The sequence below is a fragment of the Bufo gargarizans genome, chromosome 2 (genome assembly GCF_014858855.1).
Source record: "Bufo gargarizans isolate SCDJY-AF-19 chromosome 2, ASM1485885v1, whole genome shotgun sequence".
NCBI lineage: Eukaryota > Metazoa > Chordata > Amphibia > Anura > Bufonidae > Bufo > Bufo gargarizans.
Window position 1 is genome coordinate 702,590,780 of NC_058081.1, and position 25,771 is coordinate 702,616,550.

General features: G+C 47.8%; 1 protein-coding gene across 1 annotated transcript in view; it reads right to left on the reverse strand.

The window, feature by feature from the left end:
- Positions 1–25,771, reverse strand: part of ANO7 (anoctamin 7) — a 61,821-nt gene that overhangs the window by 7,908 nt on the left and 28,142 nt on the right. Inside the window, 5 exon segments of the mRNA XM_044278595.1 lie at positions 2,707–2,841; positions 3,083–3,173; positions 3,300–3,442; positions 3,530–3,735; positions 3,906–4,042. Of these exon segments, the coding sequence (XP_044134530.1) occupies positions 2,707–2,841; positions 3,083–3,173; positions 3,300–3,442; positions 3,530–3,735; positions 3,906–4,042 (712 nt within the window).

Below are 25,771 nucleotides of genomic sequence, written 5' to 3' on the forward strand. Positions count from 1 at the left end.
TGGAGGGGCCGGCATCTCCTTCTGTCTCCTTTGCTGAACAGGACCTGGGGTGAGCATTAATTACATGAACAGGACCTTTGATGACATCACTCCGGTCACATGATCCATCACCATGGTAAAAGATCATGTGACGGACCATGTGATGACCGGAGTGACGTCATCACAGGTCCTGTTCATGTAATTAATGCTCACCCCAGGTCCTGTTCAGCAAAGGAGACAGAAGGAGATGCCGGCTACGCGAACAAGTGGACTAAGGTGAGTTAAATTTTTTTTTTTTTAAATGTAACCCCTCCAGCGCTATTTGACTATGCGTTCTGTATTCAGAATGCTATTATTTTCCCTTATAACCATGTTATAAGGGAAAATAATACAATCTACAGAACACCAATCCCAAGCCCGAACGCACCCGCACATTTTCCCGCAACGCCCTTGTGAAAGGGGCCTAAGGTAGCTCTGACCTGCTGCAGATTTCTGTTTAGGTGCACGAACTGCTGGAGGATGCACATAATTTATGATGAGGCCTGTGCATCCTCTGGCAGCGCAGGGGATATCAAGACCTTTGTCTTTAAACCTTACCATTTTTAAGATCTCTGCTTACTGTCAATGAATGGAAACATCGATGGTTTAATCTTATTGTATAGACTTGTTGCTACCACCTTTAGACTTCACTTATATCAATACTGAACTGGAAAATTATCTTTATGGTGTCTTGGATGTGCATTGAAATTATTGCATATATAGATTTGGCATCTAGAGAATAAGATGTGTGTGCTTTGCTACTTTTAAAATACATGATTTGAAAGAGGGGAGAGAACTTTCAGTAGTTGCTTTAAAGGGAGTCTGTCACCACATTTTAGCATGTTAGACCGTTAAAATAGGGTTATGTGATCCAGCCAGAACATAAAAACGGTACCTTTGTGGTAGAAAACGGACTTTTCAATTTGCAGAAAACGAACTTATAAGATTATCTTCTGAGCCCTCTCAAGTGCCCAGGGCGGTCTCTCAATCCTCGGAGCCCCAGGCAGGCACCTCCTAAACGGCTGATAACTCCGCCCTCCGTGCGCCTCTGCCCGCCCGTTTACTCCCCTCCCCTGTCCCTTTCCACTGCGGCTGTGCGGTACAAATCGTAGCGGGCGCATGCGCAATGCGATGCCCGCTCCTGGCAGGGCATCGCAATACCTATTGCGCATGCGCCCGCTACGATTTGTACCGCACAGCCGCAGTGTAAAGGGACAGGGGAGGGGAGTAAACGGGCGGGCAGAGGCGCACGGAGGGCGGAGTTATCAGCCGTTTAGGAGGTGCCTGCCTGGGGCTCCGAGGATTGAGAGACCGCCCTGGGCACTTGAGAGGGCTCAGAAGATAATCTTATAAGTTCGTTTTCTGCAAATTGAAAAGTCCGTTTTCTACCACAAAGGTACCGTTTTTATGTTCTGGCTGGATCACATAACCCTATTTTAACAGTCTAACATGCTAAAATGTGGTGACAGACTCCCTTTAATACCCTTGCAGTACGGATTCTATTCCAAGTTTACAATCAGGAACTGTATATCTATCCTGACCCTAAAACCCGCTGGTATAGGGGACTGAAGGTCTGTTGCAATGTATCAGTGCAAGTAATAGCCATCAGTCTGGAGTCCAGGGCAGGAGACCGTTATGTGCTGCTGAGGATTATATACGTTTTTACATACAATGAACTGGAGAAGTATTAGGTCAAGAAGTATTATCACTGACTGCAAGCAGAGATCTTGTCAATGCTGAGAAATTGAAACACAGTATATTAGAAAGTGAGAAAACATTTCATTTTACACTCGTCAAACTTTCCATAAGACTACACTGGCCTTTTAAGAAACACAAATGGCAGAATTCACAAAAGTGGCGCTGTAAACGTGTATTGGTCTGCAAGGGACCTCACTGACTTCTATGGGAGAGTTTTCTGCGCACGCTCTGTGGCATGTGCAGAGGTCATTGTACAAGGAAAGAATAGAGAAGATTCGTGAATGGTGGATCCTGTCTTATCTATACACAGAGGTGATATCATTCCAGGCAGGATTAGAATGACAGATAAGCAGATTACTGCAGTAAAGTGGATTTGTACAGACCAAGAAGTGGCGCCTATTATTGGGCTTAGTGGCCAGGGTGAAAATTGCAGGATTTTATAGCTTTTGTTTAACTATAGATTTGAGGTCACTGTGTGGGGCCTGGGCTTTTAAAATGTTTGTCCTTTCTCTTTTATATCCTTTCTCTTCATAAATAGCAGCCACAATCAGTTACACCTCTTTTGTGGACCCTTCACCACTACATTTACTGGTAGATACACAATTGTGGATTCCAGCTTTCTGTCAGACATTTTATCGCTGCGTCAGGGAAACGGAAATCCACAATGGAACTCACCTGGTTCCCAGGAGACGGTTCTGACCTCCGGTCAGAGGTAGAGAAGAGATTCCTATAGAACAGCCACCACAACACAGCAACACAACCACAACACAGCGACACAACCACAACACAGCGACACAACCACAACACAGCGATACAACCACAATGTCATGGCAAAACCACAACGTCATGACACAACCACAACGTCATGACACAACCACAACACCGTGACACAACCATAACGCATATACTCAAGGCAGGCTTTAACTGCACAACACCGACACATGCACATTGTGCCGCTGACTGACCTGGGGAGCTGGAGGACGGACTCACCGTCAGGAGTACCTCCTGGTTATCTGCTAGCGCCTGCTTAGCCAAGTACCGTTCTCTCTTCACTTTAATCTCCACCGACGCAGGAATATCAGGGACCATCCAGTCGATACAACGGAGACTGAAGAAGACCACATGCTAGAAGGACACACACAAAATGGAGTCAGAAGATGCAAACACTTGAAGATCTCCCTTATACTGACTAACGGCGCCAAGAAATTAATTTTACGGATTATAAGTTCTCCTAGGATCAGATGTTACCAGAGACTGATTCAGTGGCAGCCATTTAATGGTAGAGCTGGTGCCCAACCAGTTCATGTCAAAAGGACCTCAACTATGGGACCTTGACTTTGAGATCAAAGTAGTAATGGAGACTCACCTCAAACGCAATGATGAATCCGAGCCTCACAGCGAGGAGCTTCCAGTAGAAGAGCGTGTATTTCCCATCTTCATCCCGGAAAGCTTTATACCTGCAGAATAAAGGGCAGGATGCAGGAAGAGCCTATCAGGTTATATAAGGTATATTTATATAGACAGAAAGAACAAACCATGACTTCTTCTCAATACCTGTAAAGGATGTCACCTACCAGACTCACCTACACAAGGTGTGGTTTGCTGCAACGTAGCTGTGCGGAGAGTATGACAGACTGAAATTTAGGTATCCTTCCAGGTGACTGTCATACTCATACTGGTAGAGGAGACGTGGGAGAAAATCCGAGGTGAAGGCAATGAGAAAGGCCTGCAATAAGAAAATAGAAGGCGGGATGTCCTGATGAACTTCACCTTGGCGGCACACGTATCACTATGAAAGGCACCGGTTACTTACATTGACTATAACAGAAAGCTGAGAAAGTGCCTCCAGAATAAGAAACCAGACTCCTATATGTTGCGCCCGCTCTGCCACTGGACGCCGATATTCACACACAAACTTCTGGGCATCAAGACGAATCTCAACCCAGTTGTTAAGCAGGGCGAAAAGAGGTGCGAGCGGGAAGGCAGCCACGAAAATGGTGATAAAACCAAACTGTATGACTGGGACATAGAAATACCTAGGTGATCACTTGGCCCATACAATGACCGACGGCAGGTTATCTACAGTGCAGTGATGTCAGTGTAATAGTTATGCACGCAATGACCTCTGAGCAAATGCCAACTTCATCATCAGTGCCTCTAACCCCCCTGGAAGACTGCATAAGACTCACCCATCTCCAGGTACTCCTCAAAGAGACCCTCACATTCAATCAGCTCATAATCCTCTTCCCAGTGTTGAGGTTCCTCCAAGATCTGGGTTCCTCGCACCTTAGCCAACTGCCTTCGCTGCCGCCAGGATTTCACTTTTCTGTTCAGAAATATAATGGGGGTTAGTTTCACTATGGCGTGGGAGGGTATGTCCATTAAAGTTGACAGCCTCTTTAAGTAATTTGAGACAACAGAAAAACTTGGGGTGGATTTGGAAAAAAGTTTTATAGGCTTAATTTTTATGGTGTTCGCTATGCAGTAAAACTGACTTGTTACCTTCATTCCCTGGGTCAGTACAATTAAAGTGATACCTCATTTATATAGCTCTTCTTGTGCTTTAATTCTTGAAAGAAAAAAAAAACTTTGGAAAAAATATTTTTTTTATTTGTATATCCATATTCCGATCTACAGAGGTGTATAAGAGGTCATTGTTTTGATGGGTGAACTGTAGCTTTTATTGAAACCATTTTGGGATGTGTATGACTTTTTAAACACTTAAAAAAAAAAAATTTGGAAGGCCATTTTTTTCCAATGGCGTTTTAGGACGCAGGTATGCAAATTATGTTTATTTTTATATTTTTTATATGGGGAAAAGAGGCAATTTATGTTATTTTCTATATTTTTTTAAACTTTTTTTCACTTTTTTTACCTATTTTAAGTGCCCCTAGGATACTTTAAAGGGGTTATCCAAAGTCTAACACATGTACCCCCAATGCCCGGGCCCCTCATATAGATTATACTTACCTTGCTCCCCGGGACCCGTGTCTCTCATGATCCCCACATGGCAGCCGTTGCATCTCCCCCTCGCATGGATAAAAACATCCAGCGAGCCTCCCTAGTAGAGATGAGCGAATCAAAGCTGACAAAGTGGAATTCAATCCGAATTTCAGGAAAAATTGGATTTGCTCCGAATTTCTTCACACTTAATGGTAATGAATCACATTTTTTCCTAAAATGGCTGCTGCACATGTTAGGACATGGAGCAAAGAACTCTGGGAATGAGGGATCACCCATAATGCCATGCATGCAGCCAATCAGCAGCCAGCCAGCCCTGTGATGTCACAGCCCTAAAAATAACCTCAGCAATCTTGGATTAAGCCATTTTCCAGTGTACAGTCGTGGCCAAAAGTTTTGAGAATTACATAAATATTGGAAATTGGAAAAGTTGCTGCTTAAGTTTTTATAATAGCAATTTGCATATACTCCAGAATGTTATGAAGAGTGATCACATGAATTGCATAGTCCTTCTTTGCCATGAAATTTAACTTATTACCCAAAAAAAAGTTTCCACTGCATTTCATTGCTGTCATTAAAGGACCTGCTGAGATCATTTCAGTAATCGTCTTGTTAACTCAGGTGAGAATGGTGACAAGCACAAAGCTGGAGATCATTATGTCAGGCTGATTGGGTTAAAATGGCAGACTTGACCTGTTAAAAGGAGGGTGATGCTTGAAATCATTGTTCTTCCATTGTTAACCATGGTGACCTGCAAAGAAACACGTGCAGCCATCATTGCGTTGCATAAAAATGGCTTCACAGGCAAGGATATTGTGGCTACTAAGATTGCACCTCAATCAACAATTTATAGGATCATCAAGAACTTCAAGGAAAGAGGTTCAATTCTTGTTAAGAAGGCTTCAGGGCGTCCAAGAAAGTCCAGCAGGCGCCAGGATCGTCTCCTAAAGAGGATACAGCTGCGGGATCGGAGTGCCACCAGTGCAGCGCTTGCTCAGGAATGGCAGCAGGCAGGTGTGAGCGCATCTGCACGCACAGTGAGGCGAAGACTTTTGGAAGATGGCCTGGTGTCAAGAAGGGCAGCAAAGAAGCCACTTCTCTAAAAAACAAAACATCAGGGACAGATTGATCTTCTGCAGAAAATATAGTGAATGGACTGCTGAGGACTGGGGCAAAGTCATATTCTCTGATGAAGCCTCTTTCCGATTGTTTGGGTTATCAGGAAAAAGGCTTGTCCAGAGAAGAAAATGTGAGCGCTACCATCAGTCCTGTGTCATGCCAACAGTAAAGCATCCTGAGACCATTCATGTGTGGGGTTGCTTCTCATCCAAGGGAGTGGGCTCACTCACAATTTTGCCCAAAAACACAGCCATGAATAAAGAATGGTACCAAAACACCCTCCAACAGCAACTTCTTCCAACAATCCAACAACAGTTTGGTGAAGAACAATGCATTTTCCAGCACGATGGAGCACCGTGCCATAAGGCAAAAGTGATAACTCGGGGACCAAAACATTGACATTTTGGGTCCATGGCCTGGAAACTCCCCAGATCTTAATCCCATTGAGAACTTGTGGTCAATCCTCAAGAGGCGGGTGGACAAACAAAAACACACTAATTCTGACAAACTCCAAGAAGTGATTATGAAAGAATGGGTTGTTATCAGTCAGGAATTGGCCCAGACGTTGATTGAGAGCATGCCCAGTCGAATTGCAGAGTTGCTGCACTAACTGGGGATCCAAATTGCCATTATACTGCTGCTTTCAAGTTTGCAATAGATGATACCTCTGTAGTTCCAGCAAACCTTTTTTTTATTGGGGTGCAAGTGCTGTGTGATACAGCCATTAACAGGGTGTATTACTAGGAAATATTTCTACGTCTTATTTAGGGCTGAAATGATTACTCGATTGAATCGCGTAATTCGACACCAAAAAATCCTCAATGCAATTTTCTGCATCGAGGATTCGTTTGTGTCATGTGGCCACATAGCGGCAGTGAAGCGCTTGCTATTACTCACTGCTCCATGGTCGCCTGCCGGCCCGCACTGCTCTGTATCCTGACACATTGTCAGGTCATAGTGCAAGTAAGCGCGCAATATGACCCGACGCTGTGTGACGTCAGGACGACAGTGCAGAGATGATGATGAGGAGCTGTGGAGCGGTGCCCCTACAGGAGAGGTAAGTACTTGCGCTGGGGACATGGCTAGGAGGGGGCAATGGTGGCACTAGGGGTTAAGCTGGTAGCATTGGGGGAAAGCTGGTGGCACTGGGGGGGGCAGCTGTGGGGGCAAGCTGGTGGCACTGGGGGAACCTGGTGGCACTGGGGGAACCTGGTGGCACTGGGGGGCCGCTAGTGGCACTGGGGACAAGATGGTGTCATTGGGGGCAAGCTGGTGGCACTGAGGGGCAGTTGGTGCCACTGGGGGCAAGCTGGTGGCACTGGAGGACAAGCTGGTGGCACTGAGGGGGCAAGCTGGTGGCACTGAGGGGGCAACTGATGGCACTGGGGGAGCCTGATGGCACTGGGTGGCAGCTGGTGGCACTGAGGGGGAAGCTTATGGCACTAATGGGGCAGCTTATGGCACTGGGGGACAGCTGATGGCACTGGGGGGCAGCTGATGGCACTGGGAGGGTAGCTGATGGTACTAGGGGGACAGCTGATGGCACTAGGGGAGGAAGCTGATGGCATTGGTGGGGCTGATGAGTTTTTGTAAAGAAAAAGATTCTTTTAATTCGTTTTTTGTCATTAGAGTGCTCGATTAATCGTTTGATTAATCGATAGGATACTCGATTACAAAAATAGTCGATAGCTGCAGCACTAGTCTTATTTGCCCTTGTGCGGTGCAGTTATACTGTATGTTCTAAAAATGGAAACTTTGCATGCACTTCAGCCACTCATACACCGCTAAGCACACCCTCCTTGAGCTGCAGTGGCAGAACGGGGGTCCCCCAACATAGGCTGATATGCGACGTTTACACCCTTTGGAATTCCACCCTCCATATGTTGGACCGACTATACGAACAGAGAAAGGCCATAAACTATTTCTTAATGAACCAAGCGGACAGGAGTACTCCCCTTTTATGTCAGCCAGTGGCAGCTCATGCGTGACACCTGCCAGCCCTTTGAGGATGCCACATTATTTGTCAGTCACCAGGATTACAGGATGAATAACTGCTTCATATCCTGGAACAGATAGATGCTGGTACATCTGGCTGGTCAGGGGACTGGAGACGTGGCACCTACATCTCACGGCCACATGAGCCCTGGGGGGCTGAACTGGAAGAGGAGGACATTGGAGCACAAGCAATGTGTAACGAAATCTGTGTTTTTTCTACACAGGTGACAGGAGAGGAGGAGCAAGAGCAGCCAGAGGAGCAAGAGGGAGATGAGGAAGACGAGGCAGAGGACCCAGACACACTGTTGCAGTATGCAGCGGAGATGGAGGCAGGGAGTCCCTCCAAGTCACTTGCGCAAATGGCCCGCTGCATGCTTACTTGCTTGGGTAGTGACAGCCGAATTGTCACCATTCGGCAGAGGGATGACTTCTGGCTCTCCACCTTGTTGGACCCTCGCTACTGGTCAAAAATGGAGGCCTTTGTTACACACGCTGAGAGGGAGGACAAACTGAACTACTATAGAGACATCCTATGTTGTCAGTTGGCCACTGCATATCTGCGCCATCATCCATCCTCTCGCAGGTCTGACCGGGGGGGGGGCCTTGCGTTCTCATTCCACTGCCATGGCTGCTGTGGCGGGGTGGAGGGGTAGGAGCAGTACCAGCTCCATCAGCAGCAGCTTGTCTAGAGTCGATGATGAGCAGCTTTCTTAATCCGCCTAGTGAAGAAACTACTCACCAGCATCAGCAGCTAGACCTACAGCAGAACCTGAACCAGCATATGGTGACATAATTGGACAGCACCCTGCCACCCCACATTGAAGATCCGCTGGACTACTGGGCAGCCAAACTGGATTTGTGGCCGCAACTGGCTGAGTTTGCTCTGGAAAAGCTGTCCTGCTGGCCAGTAGAGTGGCATCAGAGCAGGTGTTTTGTGTGGCGGGGGCCATAGTTACCCCAAGGAGAACTCGCCTCTCCACCCAAAATGTAGAAAGACTGAATTTTGTCAAGATGAATCAGGCGTGGATCAGCCAGGATTTCCACCCACCAATGCCTGATGCATCAGGTTCGATCATCCATGCTGCCTCACCCAAACCTTGACAAAAGAGACCGGTTTCTTCTGGCTACCTGCCTCAGCTACTATTCTGATGCTGCCACCCACCTGATGCCACACATCTGATGCTCCTTCTTACACACACCATCATCAGCGGGTACTGTTATTGCCACCCACTTCCCCACTCTGTCACAGGGTCACTGTGGTCTCCTGATGCTGCTGCCACCTCACCACTCAGGTCTTCTCATGCTGCTGCTGCCACTGCCACATTTTGTCATTGTGCCACTCTGTGGCCTCCTCTTGGTGCTGCTTCTGCCACTTCCACACTATGTCACCTTGCCACTCTGTGGCCTACTCATGCTGCTGCCACCTCCACACTATGTCACCTTGCCACTCTGTGGTCTTCTCATGCTGCTGCTAAATCAACACTACGTCACTGGGTCACTCTGTGGCCTCCTCATGCTGCTTCCACCTCCACACTATGTCACCTTGCCATTCTGTGGTCTCCTCATGCTGCTGCCAACTCACATCTCTGGGCCACTAAGTGGTCTCCTCGTAATGCTGCCTCCTCCACACTCTATCATTGTGCCACTCTGTGGCATCCTGCTGCTGCCACCTCCACACTATGTCACTTTGCCACTCTGTGGCCTCCTCATGCTGCTGCCGCCACCTCCACACTATGTCACCTTGCCACTCTGTGGCCTCCTCATGCTGCTGCTGTTGCTGCCACCTCCACACTATGTCACCTTGCCACTCTGTGGTCTCCTCATGCTGCTGCCACCTCCACACTATGTCACTGGATCACTCTGTGGCCTCTTCGTGCTGCTTCCACCTCCACACTCTGTCATTGTGCCACTCTGTGGCATCTTCATTCTGCTGCTGCCACCTCCACACTATGTCACCTTGTCAGTCTGTGGCCTCCTCATGCTGCTGCCACCTCCACACTATGTCACCTTGCCACTCTGTGGCCTCCTCATGCTTCTGCTAAATCAACACTATTTCACTAGGCCACTCTCTGGCCTCCTCATGCTGCTGTCACCACCAGACATCTGAGAAGCTCTGACAGATGCCTTTCAGAACCTCCTCCTTGAGCTTCCTTTGTTTTGCTTTCAGTCCCTCATCTCGTTAGCCTCTCTCAGCTGTCATGTAGTTGGACTGATTGCATCCCTTTAAATTCCTCCCCATAGTGCATCAGTGTGCGGTTTATATTACTTCCTGGAGTGTGTGTGCATGCTGATCCTACTTCCCAGTCTTCAACAAGATAAGTGTTGTGCATTCATTTGTGTTTTTCTGTTTGCTGTATCCCAGGTGACCCTGACTCTCTCCGAATCTAGTGTAGGGAGCCGGTGGTCGTGTCCCCTCACTATTATAGGGTGTTCAGGTGTTATACAGTAGAGGTACGAGGATATGTGATCATCTACCATTGGGATTATCGCATAGGCTGAGCAGTAAGGGAGAGAGCCAGGTCTGATGCAGGGGTCTCCCTTTTGTTCCTTAGTTTTGGATCCAGTGAGTCGTATATTCATTTTGTGTTGTCTTGTTTCCTGTACACCTTCCGTGACATTATAAACCGCCAAAACCGTCTCAAGCATGGATCCGGTTTCACTTTTGACTGAACGCTTGCAGGGTCTTTTATTGGAGGTAGCAGATCTCCGTAAGACTCTTTCTCAGTTTCAAGTGACCGGTTCAGCTTGCGTTCCTGGAGTTTGTTCTGAGCCTAAGATCTCGCTCCCGGATACGTTCTCCGGGGGGTAGTGAGAATTTTGTGCGTTTTAGAGAGGCTTGCAAACTCCATTTTCGCCTTCTTCCCCATTCCTCTGGTGATGAGGAACGGAGGGTGGGGATCATTATATCGCTGCTCAGGGATAACGCTCAGTCCTGGGCCTTTTCGCTGCCGGTGGGGGCACGGCCCCTCCGTTCAGTGGATGAATTCTTTTTAGCCCTGGGTCAGATATATGATGATCCGGATCGTATTGCTTTGGCTGAGTCTAGACTACGTCTGTTATGCCAGGGTAAACAATCCGCAGAGATATACTGCTCAGAATTTCGGAGATGGGCAGCTGATACTGGTTGGAATGATGCTGCACTCCGAATGCAATTTTGCCATGGTCTTTCAGAGGGATTGAAAGATGCATTTGCCTTTCATGAGAGGCCTACCTCCTTGGACTCTGCCATGTCTCGGGCCGTTCGTATTGACAGGCGTCTTAGAGAGAGAAGAGAGATCACTCCTTCCTGTCATACTCAATCCCAGAACTGCTTCATATCCTGGAACAGATAGATGCTGGTACATCTGGCTGGTCAGGGGACTGGAGACGTGGCACCTACATCTCACGGCCACATGAGCCCTGGGGGGCTGAACTGGAAGAGGAGGACATTGGAGCACAAGCAATGTGTAACGAAATCAGTGTTTTCTCTGAATTTTCGGATGTGTTCTCTGAGAGTGGTGTTCAGGATTTGCCCCCGCACAGGGAGTACGATTGCCCTATTAATCTCATCCCAGGCGCCAAGCTGCCTAAATCTCGTTTATACAATATCTCCCAACCTGAAAGGGTCGCTATGCGTGCTTATATCTCTGAGAGTCTGAGAAAAGGACACATACGACCCTCGAAGTCACCTGTTGCCGCTGTTTTTTTCTTTGTTAAGAAAAAAGATGGTTCTTTAAGACCTTGTCTGGATTTCAGGGAGCTGATCAGTATCACAATTCGTGACCCTTAGCCGCTTCCTCTGATCCCGGACCTGTTTAACCAGATTGTTGGGGCTAAAGTTTTTTCCAAATTAGATCTAAGAGGGGCATACAGCCTGATCAGGGTCAGAGAAGGAGACGAATGGAAGACGGCCTTCAATACCCCTGAGGGCCATTTTGAGAATTTGGTTATGCCTTTTGGTTTGATGAATGCCCCAGCCGTTTTTCAGCATTTCGTGAACAGCATTTTTTATCATTTAATGGGGAAATTTGTATTAGTGTATTTGGATGACATTTAGATTTTTTCTCCTGATTTCAAAACTCATAAGGAACACTTACGTCAGGTCTTGCTCATCCTGCGGGAGAATAAATTATACGCGAAACTGGAAAAATGTGTGTTTGCGGTTCCAGAAATTCAATTTCTGGGGTTTCTTCTCTCCGCTTCTGCTTTTCGCATGGACCCCGAGAAGGTCCGCGCTGTGCTTGAGTGGGAACTTCCTGAGAATCAGAAGGCGCTGATGCGTTTTTTTGGCTTTGCCAATTATTACAGGAAGTTTATTTTGAATTATTCCTCTGTTGTTAAACCACTCACTGATATGACCAGAAAGGGGGTAGATTTTTCTTCCTGGTCGGTAGAGGCGCCTAAGGCCTTTTCTAATATCAAGGAGAGTTTTGCTTCCGCTCCCATCTTGGTACAACCTGATATTTCTCTACCCTTCATAGTTGAGGTTGATGCTTCTGAGGTGGGTGTGGGTGCGGTCTTGTCTCAGGGTTCCTCTCCTGCCAAATGGCGACCGTGTGCCTTTTTCTCAAAGAAACTCTCCTCCGCAGAGAGAAAATTACGATGTGGGAGATAGGGAGTTGTTGGCCATCAAGTTGGCTTTTGAGGAATGGCGCCATTGGCTAGAGGGAGCCAGACACCCTATTACCGTGTTTACTGACATAAAAATCTGGCCTACTTGGAGTCAGCCAAGCGTCTGAACCCGAGACAGGCCAGATGGTCTTTGTTCTTTTCAAGGTTTAATTTTGTTGTCACGTTCCGCCCTGGGGTTAAGAATGTGAAGGCAGATGCCCTGTCACGTTGTTTTCCGGGAGGTGGGAATTTTGAAGACCCGGGTCCCATTTTGGCTGAAGGTGTGGTGGTCTCTGCTCTTTATCCTGAATTGGAGGCAGAGGTGCAGGTAGCCAAGTCAGAGGCTCCTGATCTTTGTCCTCCTGGGAGGTTGTTTGTGCCTCTCCCTTTAAGACACCACGATACGGTCCTTGCTGGGCACCCGGGGGCAAGAGCCACAGTGGATCTCATCGCTCGGAGATTCTGGTGGCCGGCGCTTCGTAAGTCGGTTGAGGGTTTTGTGGCAGCCTGCGAGACCTGCGCTCGTGCCAAAGTCCCTCATTCACGGCCATCAGGTCCTCTCCTTCCCTTACCCATTCCTTCCCGTCCTTGGACACATCTGTCCATGGACTTCATAACGGACCTGCCTCGTTCCTCGGGGAAGACTGTGATTCTGGTGGTGGTGGACCGTTTTAGAAAAATGGTGCATTTCATCCCTTTTCCTGGCTTGCCCAATGCTAAGATGCTGGCGCAGGCATTTATTGATCACATTGTCAAATTGCATGGTATTCCTTCAGACATAGTCTCTGATAGGGGCACGCAGTTTGTTTCCAGATTCTGGAAGGCTTTCTGTTCTCGCTTGGGGGTTCGGTTGTCATTCTCTTCTGCTTTCCACCCGCAGTCGAATGGCCAGACAGAGCGCGTCAATCAGAATCTGGAGACATATCTGCGCTGTTTTGTGGCGGAGAATCAGGAGGATTGGTGTTCTTTTTTGTCCCTTGCTGAGTTTGCTTTAAATAACCGTCGTCAGAAGTCCTCTGATAAGTCACCATTTTTTGGTGCATATGGGTTTCATCCGCAGTTTGGGACATTCTCGGGAGAGGGGTCTTCTGGTTTACCTGATGAGGACAGATTCTCCTCGTCTTTGTCTTCTATTTGGCAAAAGATTCAGGATAATCTAAAGAGCATGAGTGAGAGATATAAGCGTGTGGCGGATAAGAGACGTGTGCCTGGTCCGGACCTGAATGTTGGTGATTGTAACGCACCTAGTTGATCAGTTAGGATCTCAACTGCGGAAGCAATGGACATCCACTATTATCCCACCACCCTTGTGTTTGGCTGTGGGATTCGCGGTTACTCAGTATGTACCCCAGGCGTCACTCTCAGTCTTAGGCGGAGAGTTTGGGGTAACAAAATCATTTACCGCTATCCATCTAATTAGTTTTACTGATGGTAAGGAGGGACTCTCAGAATTACAGGAGTCACAAGTTAGTATAAGCTTGTGCAACGTTCAGAGTTAGCATCTAATATGCAATAGCTTCAGAGTTAGTATATAGCATGTCCTCAGTTTAGTATATAGTATGCCATAGGTTCAGAGTTAGTATAGCATGTCCATAGTTTAGTATACACTATGCAGTAGGTTCAGAGTTAGTATAGCATGTCCACAGTTTAATATATATTATGCAGTAGGTTCAGAGTTTGTATAGCATGTCCACAGTTTGATATATACTATGCAGTAGGTTCAGAGTTAATAAAGCATGTCCACAGTTTGATATATACTATGCAGTAGGTTCAGAGTTAGTATAGCATGTCCACAGTTTGATATATACTATGCAGTAGGTTCAGAGTTTGTATAGCATGTCCACAGTTTGGTATATACTATACAGTAGGTTCAGAGTTTGTATAGCATGTCCACAGTTTGGTATATACTATGCAGTAGGTTCAGAGTTAGTATAGCAAGTCCACAGTTTGGTATACACTATGCAGTAGGTTCAGAGTTAGTATAGCATGTCCACAGTTTGGTATACACTATGCAGTAGGTTCACTCTGTGTTCCAGGACATTAATCAGAGCAGGTAACAGGCATATACTTGCGGTTAGTTGGTCCTGGCTAGAAAGCCAGTGGCAAGAAGGTAGACAGTCCTTCACAATGTAGTTAGGCATCCAGGTTTGGATATGTGGACAGAGTCTTCAGATACCATGGAGCTAGCAGGGTGCGCACTCCATTAGTGGAACACCCTGCTTAGCACCTGTCTTCAATTTAAGGGCTGAATGGTAAGTGGGCGGAGTCACAGAAGGCCCGGCGGCCACTGCGTTCCAAGCCAGCGTAACAACACAGGCGGTCGCTGCGTTCCACGCTGGACGCAAGCCAGCGTATCATCGCAGACGGCCAGTGCGTTCCACGCTGGAGCGCAAGCCAGCGTATCGTCACAGGGAGCCGCTGCGGTCCAGGCTGTATTGTTACAGTACCCCCCCCCCCTTTAAGGGACCCCTCCGGGGTACCCCGCTAGGAGAGGGTCGGTTGGGAAATCTTCTATGGAACAATCTTTGGAGTCTGGGAGCATGAACGTTTTGCACATCTTCCCAAGAGTCATCCTGGGGACCATACCCCTTCCATCTAACGAGATACTGGATCTTCCCCCGTCTTCTTCTGGAATCAATGAGCTGCTCAACTTCAAACTCTTCTTCTCCTTGGACCTCTATCGGAGGCAAGGGTCGAGGGTCATTTGATGGGAATGGTCTAGGTCTAAACGGCTTCAGTAGTGACACGTGAAATGTGGGATGTACCTGTAATCGAGGAGGAAGGGTGAGTCTCACCGTGTTGGGGTTAATAATCCTTTCTATCGGAAAAGGACCCAGGAATTGTCTTCCCAATTTCTTGGAAGGTACCCCCAACCGAAGGTTTTTTGTTGATAACCAAACCGAGTCCCCGACCTGGTAGGGAGGACTTTCTCTCCTATGACGGTCGTAGTAACGCTTCTGTCTTTCTTTTGCCCGTTGAAGATTGTCTTTTAGCGTCTTAAGGGTAGTTTGCAAAGTGGTCAGATAATCGTCTGTGGCTGGAACGTTTGTGGGAAGGCTGGTTTGAGGAAGAGACCTAGGGTGAAATCCGTAATTAGCAAAGAATGGAGTATGTAATGTGGAGGAATTCGTAGAATTATTATAGGCGAATTCAGCGAGAGGAAGTAGGCCCTCCCAGTCATCCTGGAGAAATGAGCAGTGACATCTGAGAAACTGTTCCAGACACTGATTCACCCTTTCAGTCTGCCCATTAGTTTGGGGGTGATAGGCGGTAGACATTCTGTGGTCGATTTGAAGTCTGGAACAAAGTGCTCTCCAGAATTTGGATACGAATTGCGAACCCCTGTCTGATATGACCTGGCTAGGAATTCCATGTAACTTAATAATATTAGACAGGAATACCACGGCCGTGTCCTTGGAGGAGGGTAACTTCTTGAGGGGCACGAAGTGTGCCATTTTAGTCAGCAAATCCACTACCACCATGATGGTGTTGTTTCCTCTGGAAAGGGGAAGTTCAACTATGAAATCCATCGAGACCCATTCCCAGGGTCTGTTGGCGATGGGAAGACTCATTAGGAGACCATAAGGTCTGTTCCTGTCAGTTTTACATGAGGCACAGGTCTCGCACGTGGAAACGTATTCCTCAATTTGTTTGGTCATCTTTGGCCACCAGAAGTTCCTGCGTATCAGGGTTGTGGTTTTAGCAATGCCGGGATGTCCCGCGAGGGGTAAATCATGGCAAAGTTTGATCACCTGATTGGTGAGGGAGGGTGGTATATACAGTTGGCTGTCCTTGTAAAGGAGACCCTGTTGATTCTGCGAAAGACCAGGGGGGGTATTAGCATGGTCATTAATTAGAGCATCCTTGAGCTGGGTTTCCAACGTTATGGTGGCAAGGACGAGTTTCTTCGGTGGAATGATCCATGTGGGGGCCGTGTCTGAGGTGCGAATTTCAGCCAGTCGTGACAAGTCGTCGGCCTTCCCATTTTTGTAGCCTGGTCGGTATGTAATTTGGAAGTTAAACCTGTCAAAAAAAAAAATCCACCGTACTTGACGGCCTGATAATGTTTTATTGGTTTTCAGGTATTGTAGATTACGGTGATCCGTATAAATTGTGATGGGGTGTATTGATCCTTCTAGTAAATGCCTCCAATTTTCCAGGGAGCATTTTATGGCGAGGAGTTCCTTTTCGCCTATGGGGTAATTGAATTCGGCGGTATTTAGCGTCTGGGAGTAGAAGCCGATAGGATGTAACGGAGTTGAAAAAGAGCTTCGCTGGGACAGAACAGCTCCTATGGCTGCCTGGGATGCGTCTACTTCCAGCACGTAGTGATGGTTCGGATTTGGGAGAGTCAGTATCGGTGCCGTAGTGAACCTGTTCTTTAATAACTCAAACGCTGATTGGGCGTCCTTGGACCAAACGAACTTCGTGTTGACACTAGTTAAACGGGTTAGTGGCTTAGTGGTAGCGGAGAAATCCTTAATAAATTTCCTATAGAAGTTTGAGAACCCCAGGAACCGTTGAAGAGCTTTCCTGGAATCCGGAATCGGCCAATTTTGGATGCAAGTGATTTTTGAGGGATCCATCTGGATACCTTTGGGTGAAATTATGTATCCGAGAAAGGGAAGAGAGGTAGTCTCGAATACACATTTTTCCTGTTTGATGTATAAACGATGAACACTTAACCGTGCGAGAACCCAACGGACATGTTTCCTGTGATCGTGTAAGTTATCAGAATACACTAGTATATCATCAAGATAGATGATTACACATACGTCCAGTAGATCCCTAAAGATGTCGTTAATAAAATTTTGGAATGTGGCAGGGGCATTGCACAACCCGAAGGGCATCACTGTATACTCGAAGAGTCCATACCGAGTGCGGAAAGCTGTCTTCCATTCATCCCCTTTTCTGATCCTAATTAAGTTGTATGCGCCTCTCAAATCCAGCTTGGTGTAGATTGTTGCTGTTTGTAATCTTTCTATGAGTTCGGATATTAGCGGCAAGGGGTAGCGATTTTTGATTGTTACTTTGTTCAAGGCTCTGTAATCTATAATGGGCCTTAAGCTTGAATCTTTGTTTCTCACGAAGAACATCCCTGCTGCTGCCGGGGAGGTTGAAGGCTGAATAAAACCTTTTCGTAAGTTCTCTTCTAGGTACTGTTTGAGGTGAACAAGTTCTGGTTGTGCCAATGGATAAATTCTACCCGTGGGTATCTCACTACCCGGCAGCAAGTCTATGGGGCAATCGTAAGATCTATGGGGCGGAAGAGATTCCGCCTTCTTTGCGCTGAACACCTCAGCAAAGTCTGCGTATTGGCTGGGGACCTGGTTCACTCCCACGTGCATGAGAGATTTAAGGGGAAAACAGGTCTCCATACAATAAGGTGACGTGAACTGTACTCTCCCCTGTTTCCATAGGAGGGTTGGCTGGTGTATTTGCAACCATGGCAACCCAAGAATCACGGGAAACAATGGAGAGTGTATGATATCAAGGGATAAGAATTCTGTGTGGTTATTTTCACATGTCACCATGAGGGGTTGAGTCTGACTGTGGATAGAACTAGAAGTGGTACCGTCAATGAAACTCACGGATATCGGAACGTTTTTTCTCATGTGGGGAATTTTATTTCGCTCGACCAGATGCGTGTCGATAAAATTCCCCGAAGCTCCCGTGTCCACCATGGCTTCAACGGTAATCCGGTTTTGGTCCCACTGTAAGGTGAGAGACGTGTAAATGTAACCACCAGTACTATTTTTTGTACTGCCTATGGTACAAGACGTGCCGCTCTTACCTTCGCACTTCTTACGTATCGCGGGACATCCGTCAACGGTATGGTCAGCAGACGCACAGTATAGACAGAGCTTAAGGTTACGTCTCCGGGCTTTCTCTCTCTCGGTCAGAGGTCCTCGGATCGCCCCAATCTCCATCATCTCTACAGCAGGACCCTGGCAGAACGGTCTTGGGTTGGGTGTGAAGCCTGAGACTCTCTCGGCTCTGCGTTCCCTCAGCCGTCTGTCAATGGTGGTGGCCTTCTGCATCAAGGCATTAAGTGTAAGTGGTAATTCTCCTCGGGCTAATTCGTCCTTCAGGGCCTCAGAAAGACCTAGGCGGAACTGATTCCTGAGAGTGATATCATTCCATTCAGTCTCCCGGGCCCAGCGAGTGTATTCCGCAATAAAGTCTTCTACAGGTCGTTTCCCTTGTTTAAGGCTGCGTATAGCGGTCTCAGCGGTCAGCTGTTTACTATGGTCCTCGTAGAGAAGGGCCATTTTTTCAAGGAACAGAGGAAAGGATTCCAGGACTGGGTCTTCTTTTTCTAAATAAGTATTGGCCCATGCTCTGGGCTCCCCCCTGAGGTATGAGATCATGGTAAGTACTTTTGATCTGTCAGTTAGGTATGTCCGGGGCTGCATCTCAAACATTAATTTGCATGCGTTCAGGAAATCCCTGAACTGTCTTCGGTCACCCGAGAATAACTCAGGTGGGCTTACTTTGGGTTCAGGTCCATCACGGTGGTGTCCCGGCCCCTGAGTGACAAGTTGCCGTAGTGCCTGGTTTTCTAGCTGGAGATGTTGTACAGTCACATTGAGGGTCTCCACCCTCTTAGTGAGGGTGACGAGGTGACCTGCAACCTCCGCTGGATCCATCTGGGTTCCACTAATATGTAACGCACCTAGTTGATCAGTTAGGATCTCAACTGCGGAAGCAATGGACATCCACTATTATCCCACCACCCTTGTGTTTGGCTGTGGGATTCGCGGTTACTCAGTATGTACCCCAGGCGTCACTCTCAGTCTTAGGCGGAGAGTTTGGGGTAACAAAATCATTTACCGCTATCCATCTAATTAGTTTTACTGATGGTAAGGAGGGACTCTCAGAATTACAGGAGTCACGAGTTAGTATAAGCTTGTGCAACGTTCAGAGTTAGCATCTAATATGCAATAGCTTCAGAGTTAGTATATAGCATGTCCTCAGTTTAGTATATAGTATACCATAGGATCAGAGTTAGTATAGCATGTCCATAGTTTAGTATACACTATGCAGTAGGTTCAGAGTTAGTATAGCATGTCCACAGTTTAATATATATTATGCAGTAGGTTCAGAGTTTGTATAGCATGTCCACAGTTTGATATATACTATGCAGTAGGTTCAGAGTTAGTAAAGCATGTCCACAGTTTGATATATACTATGCAGTAGGTTTAGAGTTAGTATAGCATGTCCACAGTTTGATATATACTATGCAGTAGGTTCAGAGTTTGTATAGCATGTCCACAGTTTGGTATATACTATACAGTAGGTTCAGAGTTTGTATAGCATGTCCACAGTTTGGTATATACTATGCAGTAGGTTCAGAGTTAGTATAGCATGTCCACAGTTTGGTATACACTATGCAGTAGGTTCAGAGTTAGTATAGCATGTCCACAGTTTGGTATACACTATGCAGTAGGTTCACTCTGTGTTCCAGGACATTAATCAGAGCAGGTAACAGGCATATACTTGCGGTTAGTTGGTCCTGGCTAGAAAGCCAGTGGCAAGAAGGTAGACAGTCCTTCACGATGTAGTTAGGCATCCAGGTTTGGATATGTGGACAGAGTCTTCAGATACCATGGAGCTAGCAGGGTGCGCACTCCATTAGTGGAACACCCTGCTTAGCACCTGTCTTCAATTTAAGGGCTGAATGGTAAGTGGGCGGAGTCACAGAAGGCCCGGCGGCCACTGCGTTCCACGCTGGAGCGCAAGCCAGCGTAACAACACAGGCGGTCGCTGCGTTCCACGCTGGAACGCAAGCCAGCGTATCATCGCAGACGGCCGGTGCGTTCCACGCTGGAGCGCAAGCCAGCGTATCGTCACAGGGAGCCGCTGCGGTCCAGGCTGTATTGTTACAGTGATCTGGTGTGGTTGTCTACGAAGAATATCAAATTGAAGGTTCCCTCCTGGAAGTTGGGTCCTAAGTTTATTGGGCCTTACAAAATCTTGTCTGTCATCAATCCTGTTGCTTACCGTCTTGATCTTCCTCAGACTTGGAAGATCCATAATGTTTTTCATAAGTCCTTATTAAAACCTTATGTCCAACCCATTGTACCCCCGTCTTTGCCTCCTCCTCCGATTATGGTTGATGGTAATCTTGAATTTCAGGTCTCTAGGATTGTGGATTCTCGTGTTGTCCGCGGTTCTCTCCAGTACCTCATTCATTGGGAGGGTTATGGTCCTGAGGAGAGGATGTGGGTCCCAGTGACGGACATTAAGGCCACTCGTCTCATCAGGGCTTTCCATAGGTCCCATCCTGAGAAGGTGGGCTCTGAGTGTCCGGAGTCCACTTGTAGAAGGAGGGGTACTGTCACCACCAGACATCTGAGAAGCTCTGACAGATGCCTTTCAGAACCTCCTCCTTGAGCTTCCTTTGTTTTGCTTTCAGTTCCTCATCTCGTTAGCCTCTCTCAGCTGTCATGTAGTTGGACTGATTGCATCCCTTTAAATTCCTCCCCATAGTGCATCAGTGTGCGGTTTATATTACTTCCTGGAGTGTGTGTGCATGCTGATCCTACTTCACAGTCTTCTACAAGATAAGTGTTGTGCATTCATTTGTGTTTTTCTGTTTGCTGGATCCCAGGTGACCCTGACTCTCTCCGAATCTAGTGTAGGGAGCCGGTGGTCGTGTCCCCTCACTATTATAGGGTGTTCAGGTGTTATACAGTCGAGGTACGAGGATATGCGATCATCTACCATTGGGATTATCGCATAGGCTGAGCAGTAAGGGAAAGAGCCAGGTCTGATGCAGGGGTCTCCCTTTTGTTCCTTAGTTTTGGATCCAGTGAGTCGTATATTCATTTTGTGTTGTCTTGCTTCCTGTACACCTTCTATGACAGCTGCTGCTGTTGCTGCCACCTCCACACTATGTCACCTTGCCACTCTGTGGTCTCCTCATGCTGCTGCCACCTCCACACTATGTCACTGGGTCACTCTGTGACCTCTTTGTGCTGCTTCCACCTCCACACTCTGTCATTGTGCCACTCTGTGGCCTCCTCATGCTTCTGCTATTGCCACCTCCACACTATGTCACCTTGCCAGTCTGTGGCCTCCTTATGCTGCTAAAAAAAACAAGATGGCTGCACACCATTATACATACAAATAATAGAGCTAAGAAATAAAAGTTTAAATAAAAGTGGTACAATACCGACTATAAATGAGTTAATGGAAGCTCTTAGCGCACATATTTGCTCAAACATGTGTCGGGCCCATCTACCAGGCATCAAGGTGGCTTCCGCAGATGGGTCCCTAACACTAAATATACTGCCTCTCTTTGGACTTACTTAAAGGGGTTGTCCCACTTTGCTATTTCAATCTTACCAGCAGTAGATGTCCTGATAACTTCCTGGTTCGGCTCCTGTAGTTGAGTGAAGGCCGGCCACGCCTCCTCATGACTCACCCTGAGAGCTCAGTCCTTGCGTGCTCGTTCATGTGGATGAGTCATCCACATGGAGCCGACAATGTATGAGAGGTCCCGCCCCCCCCCCAGTATAATAAACATTGAATGCGGCCCCCCCCCCCAGTATAATAAACATTGAGTGCGGCCCCCCCAGTATAATATACATTGAGTGCGGCCACCCCCCCAGTATAATATACATTGAGTGCGCCCCCCCCAGTATAATATACATTGAGTGCGGTCACCCCCCCCCAGTATAATATACATTGAGTGCGGCCACCCCCCCCCAGTATAATATACATTGAGTGCGGCCACCCCCCCCCAGTATAATATACATTGAGTGCGGCCACCCCCCCCCCCAGTATAATATACATTGAGTGCGGCCACCCCCCCCCCCAGTATAATATACATTGAGTGCGGCCCCCCCCAGTATAATAAACATTGGTGGCGCAGTGGGAAGTGCCAATGAGGGTTAAAAAAATAAATAAAAAATTAACTTACCTCCACCAATTGATCGCGCAGCTGCCGGTCTCCTGTTCTTGCTTCAGGACCTGTGGTGACGTCACTGAGCTAATCACATGGTCCATTACCATGGTGATGGATCATATGATGTACCATGTGATGACCACAGTGATGTCACCACAGGTCCTTTCACAGGTCCTAAAGAAAGAACAGGAGACCGGCAGCTGCGCGATCAATTGGTGGAGGTGAGTTAATTTATTTTTTATTTTTTTAACCCTCATTGGCACTTCCCACTGCGCCACCAATGTTTATTATACTGGGGGGGTGGCCGCACTCAATGTATATTATACTGGGGGGGGGGGTGGCCGCACTCAATGTATATTATACTGGGGGGGGTGGCCGCACTCAATGTATATTATACTGGGGGGGGGGTGGCCGCACTCAATGTATATTATACTGGGGGGGGTGGCCGCACTCAATGTATATTATACTGGGGGGGGGGTGGCCGCACTCAATGTATATTATACTGGGGGGGGTGGCCGCACTCAATGTATATTATACTGGGGGGGAGGGGGCGCACTGCGCCACCAATGTTAATACAAATGCAGGAGGTGGGTGCCGGAGTGAAATAGCCGGCACCCGACCTCTATGATAGGGGCCTGCGATCAGCGGCAGTTAACCCCTAAGGTCCCGCTCCCTGTCATAGAGGTCGGGTGCCGGCTATTTGATTCCGGCACCCGCCTCCTGTATTTGCGCATGCGCGGACGTGCGCGTACTCGTAGGAATGGAGAGGCGGCCCGAGTACTTGTTCAGCTGTTGTGCGCAGGCGCGGCACAGCGATGCGGCCGGACGAAAGAGGCCGTATCCATGGGATACCGAAATCAACAAAGGGATCGCATAACAGGATTTTTTGTAAGAAAGGTAGCTTTTTGATTATGACATAGATAGGAAGATATGTTCTGTGGGGGTAAATACATTAGATAAAACCTATTTAATGAAGTGGGACAACCCCTTTAAGCCTACAATATTCAGGGCAGTGTAGAGACCAGCTACATACCTACTCTGCTCAGAAGTCCCAGGTAGATGGGCGTGTTCAGTCTAAAAGAGGCGCTACCCTCAATATATACTACAAGAGAATTTAGACTAGAACATTCAGAATCACAGGTGCATATCCATGAAGCAAACATAATTACAAATAAACAAAATGGCTGCACACCATTATACATACAAACAATAGAGCTAAGAAATGGGGTCATTCTAAATAACAGTGGTACAATACCGACTATAAATGAGTTAATGGAAGCTCTTAGCACACATATTTGCTCAAACATGTGTCGGGCAGATCTACCAGGCATCAAGGTGGCTTCCGCAGATGGGTCCCTAACACTAAATATACTGCCTCTCTTTGGACTTAAGTAAGCCTACAATATTCATGCTGCTGTCACCTCCACACTATGTCACCTTACCACTCTGTGGCCTTCTCATGCTGCTGCTAAATCAACACTGTCACTAGGTCACTCTGTGGCCTCCTCATGCTGCTGTTGCTGCCACCTCCACACTATGTCACCTTGCCACTCTGTGGCCTCCTCATGCTGCTGCTGCCACCTCCACACTAAGTCACCTTGCCACTCTGTGGTCTCCTCATGCTGCTCCTAAATCAACATTATGTCACTGGGTCACTCTGTGGCCTCCTCGTGCTGCTTCTGCTGCTGCCACCTCCACACTATGTCACCTTGACACTCTGTGGTCTCCTCATGCTGCTTCCAACTCACAACTCTGTCTCTAGGCCACTCTGTGGTCTCCTCATGTTGCTGCCACCTCCACACTGTCATTGTGCAACTCTCTGGCCTCCTCATGCTGCTGCTGCCACCTCCACACTATGTCACCTTGCCAGTCTGTGGCCTCTTCATGCTGCTGCTAACTCAACACTATGTCACTAGGCCACTCTGTGGCTTCCTCATGCTGCTGCCACCTCAACACTATTTAACCACCTCCGGACCGCCTAACGCAGATTCGCGTTCCGGAGGTGGCAGCCCTGCGCACAGTCACGCATATATGCGTAATCTCGCGAGACGCGAGATTTCCTGTGAACGCGCGCGCACAGGAACGGAAGGTAAGCGAGTGGATCTCCAGCCTGCCAGCGGCGATCGTTCGCTGGCAGGCTGGAGATCCGAATTTTTTAACCCCTAACAGGTATATTAGACGCTGTTTTCATAACAGCGTCTAATATACCTCCTACCTGGTCCTCTGGTGGTCCCTTTTGTTAGGTCAGTACAGTCGCACCAAACACCACACTACACTACACCCCCCCCCGTCACTTATTAACCCCTTATAAACCCCTGATCACCCATGATCACCCCATATAAACTCCCTGATCACCCCCCTGTCATTGATCACCGCCCTGTCATTGATCACCGCCCTGTCAGGCTCCGTTCAGACGTCCGTATGATTTTTACGGATCCACGGATACATGGATCGGATCCGCAAAACGCATACGGACGTCTAAATGGAGCCTTACAGGGGGGTGATCAATGACAGGCGGGTGATCACCCATATACACTCCCTGATCACCCCCTGTCATTGATCACCCCCCTGTCATTGATCACCCCCCTGTAAGGCTCCATTCAGACGTCCGCATGATTTTTACGGATCCATGGATACATGGATCGGATCCGCAAAACACATGCGGACGTCTGAATGGAGCCTTACAGGGGGTGATCAATGACAGGCGGGTGATCACCCATATACACTCCCTGATCACCCCCCTGTCATTGATCACCCCCCTGTAAGGCTCCATTCAGACGTCCGCATGTGTTTTGTGGATCCGATCCATGTATCCATGGATCCGTAAAAATCATGCGGACGTCTGAAAGGAGCGTTACAGGGGGGTGATCAATGACAGGCGGGTGATCACCCATATACACTCCCTGATCACCCCCTGTCATTGATCACCCCCCTGTAAGGCTCCATTCAGACGTCCGCATGATTTTTACGGATCCATGGATACATGGATCGGATCCGCAAAACACATGCGGACGTCTGAATGGAGCCTTACAGGGGGTGATCAATGACAGGCGGGTGATCACCCATATACACTCCCTGATCACCCCCCTGTCATTGATCACCCCCCTGTAAGGCTCCATTCAGACGTCCGCATGTGTTTTGTGGATCCGATCCATGTATCCATGTATCCGTAAAAAATCATGCGGATGTCTGAATGGAGCCTTACAGGGGGGTGATCAGTGACAGGGGGGTGATCACCCTGATCACCCTGATCACCCCCTGTCATTGATAACCCCCCTGTAAGGCTCCATTCAGACGTCTGCATGTGTTTTGTGGATCCGATCCATGTATCCATGGATCCGTAAAAAATCATGCGGATGTCTGAATGGAGCCTTACAGGGGGGGTGATCAGTGACAGGGGGGTGATCACCCTGATCACCCCCTGTCATTGATAACCTCCCTGTAAGGCTCCATTCAGACGTCCGCATGTGTTTTGTG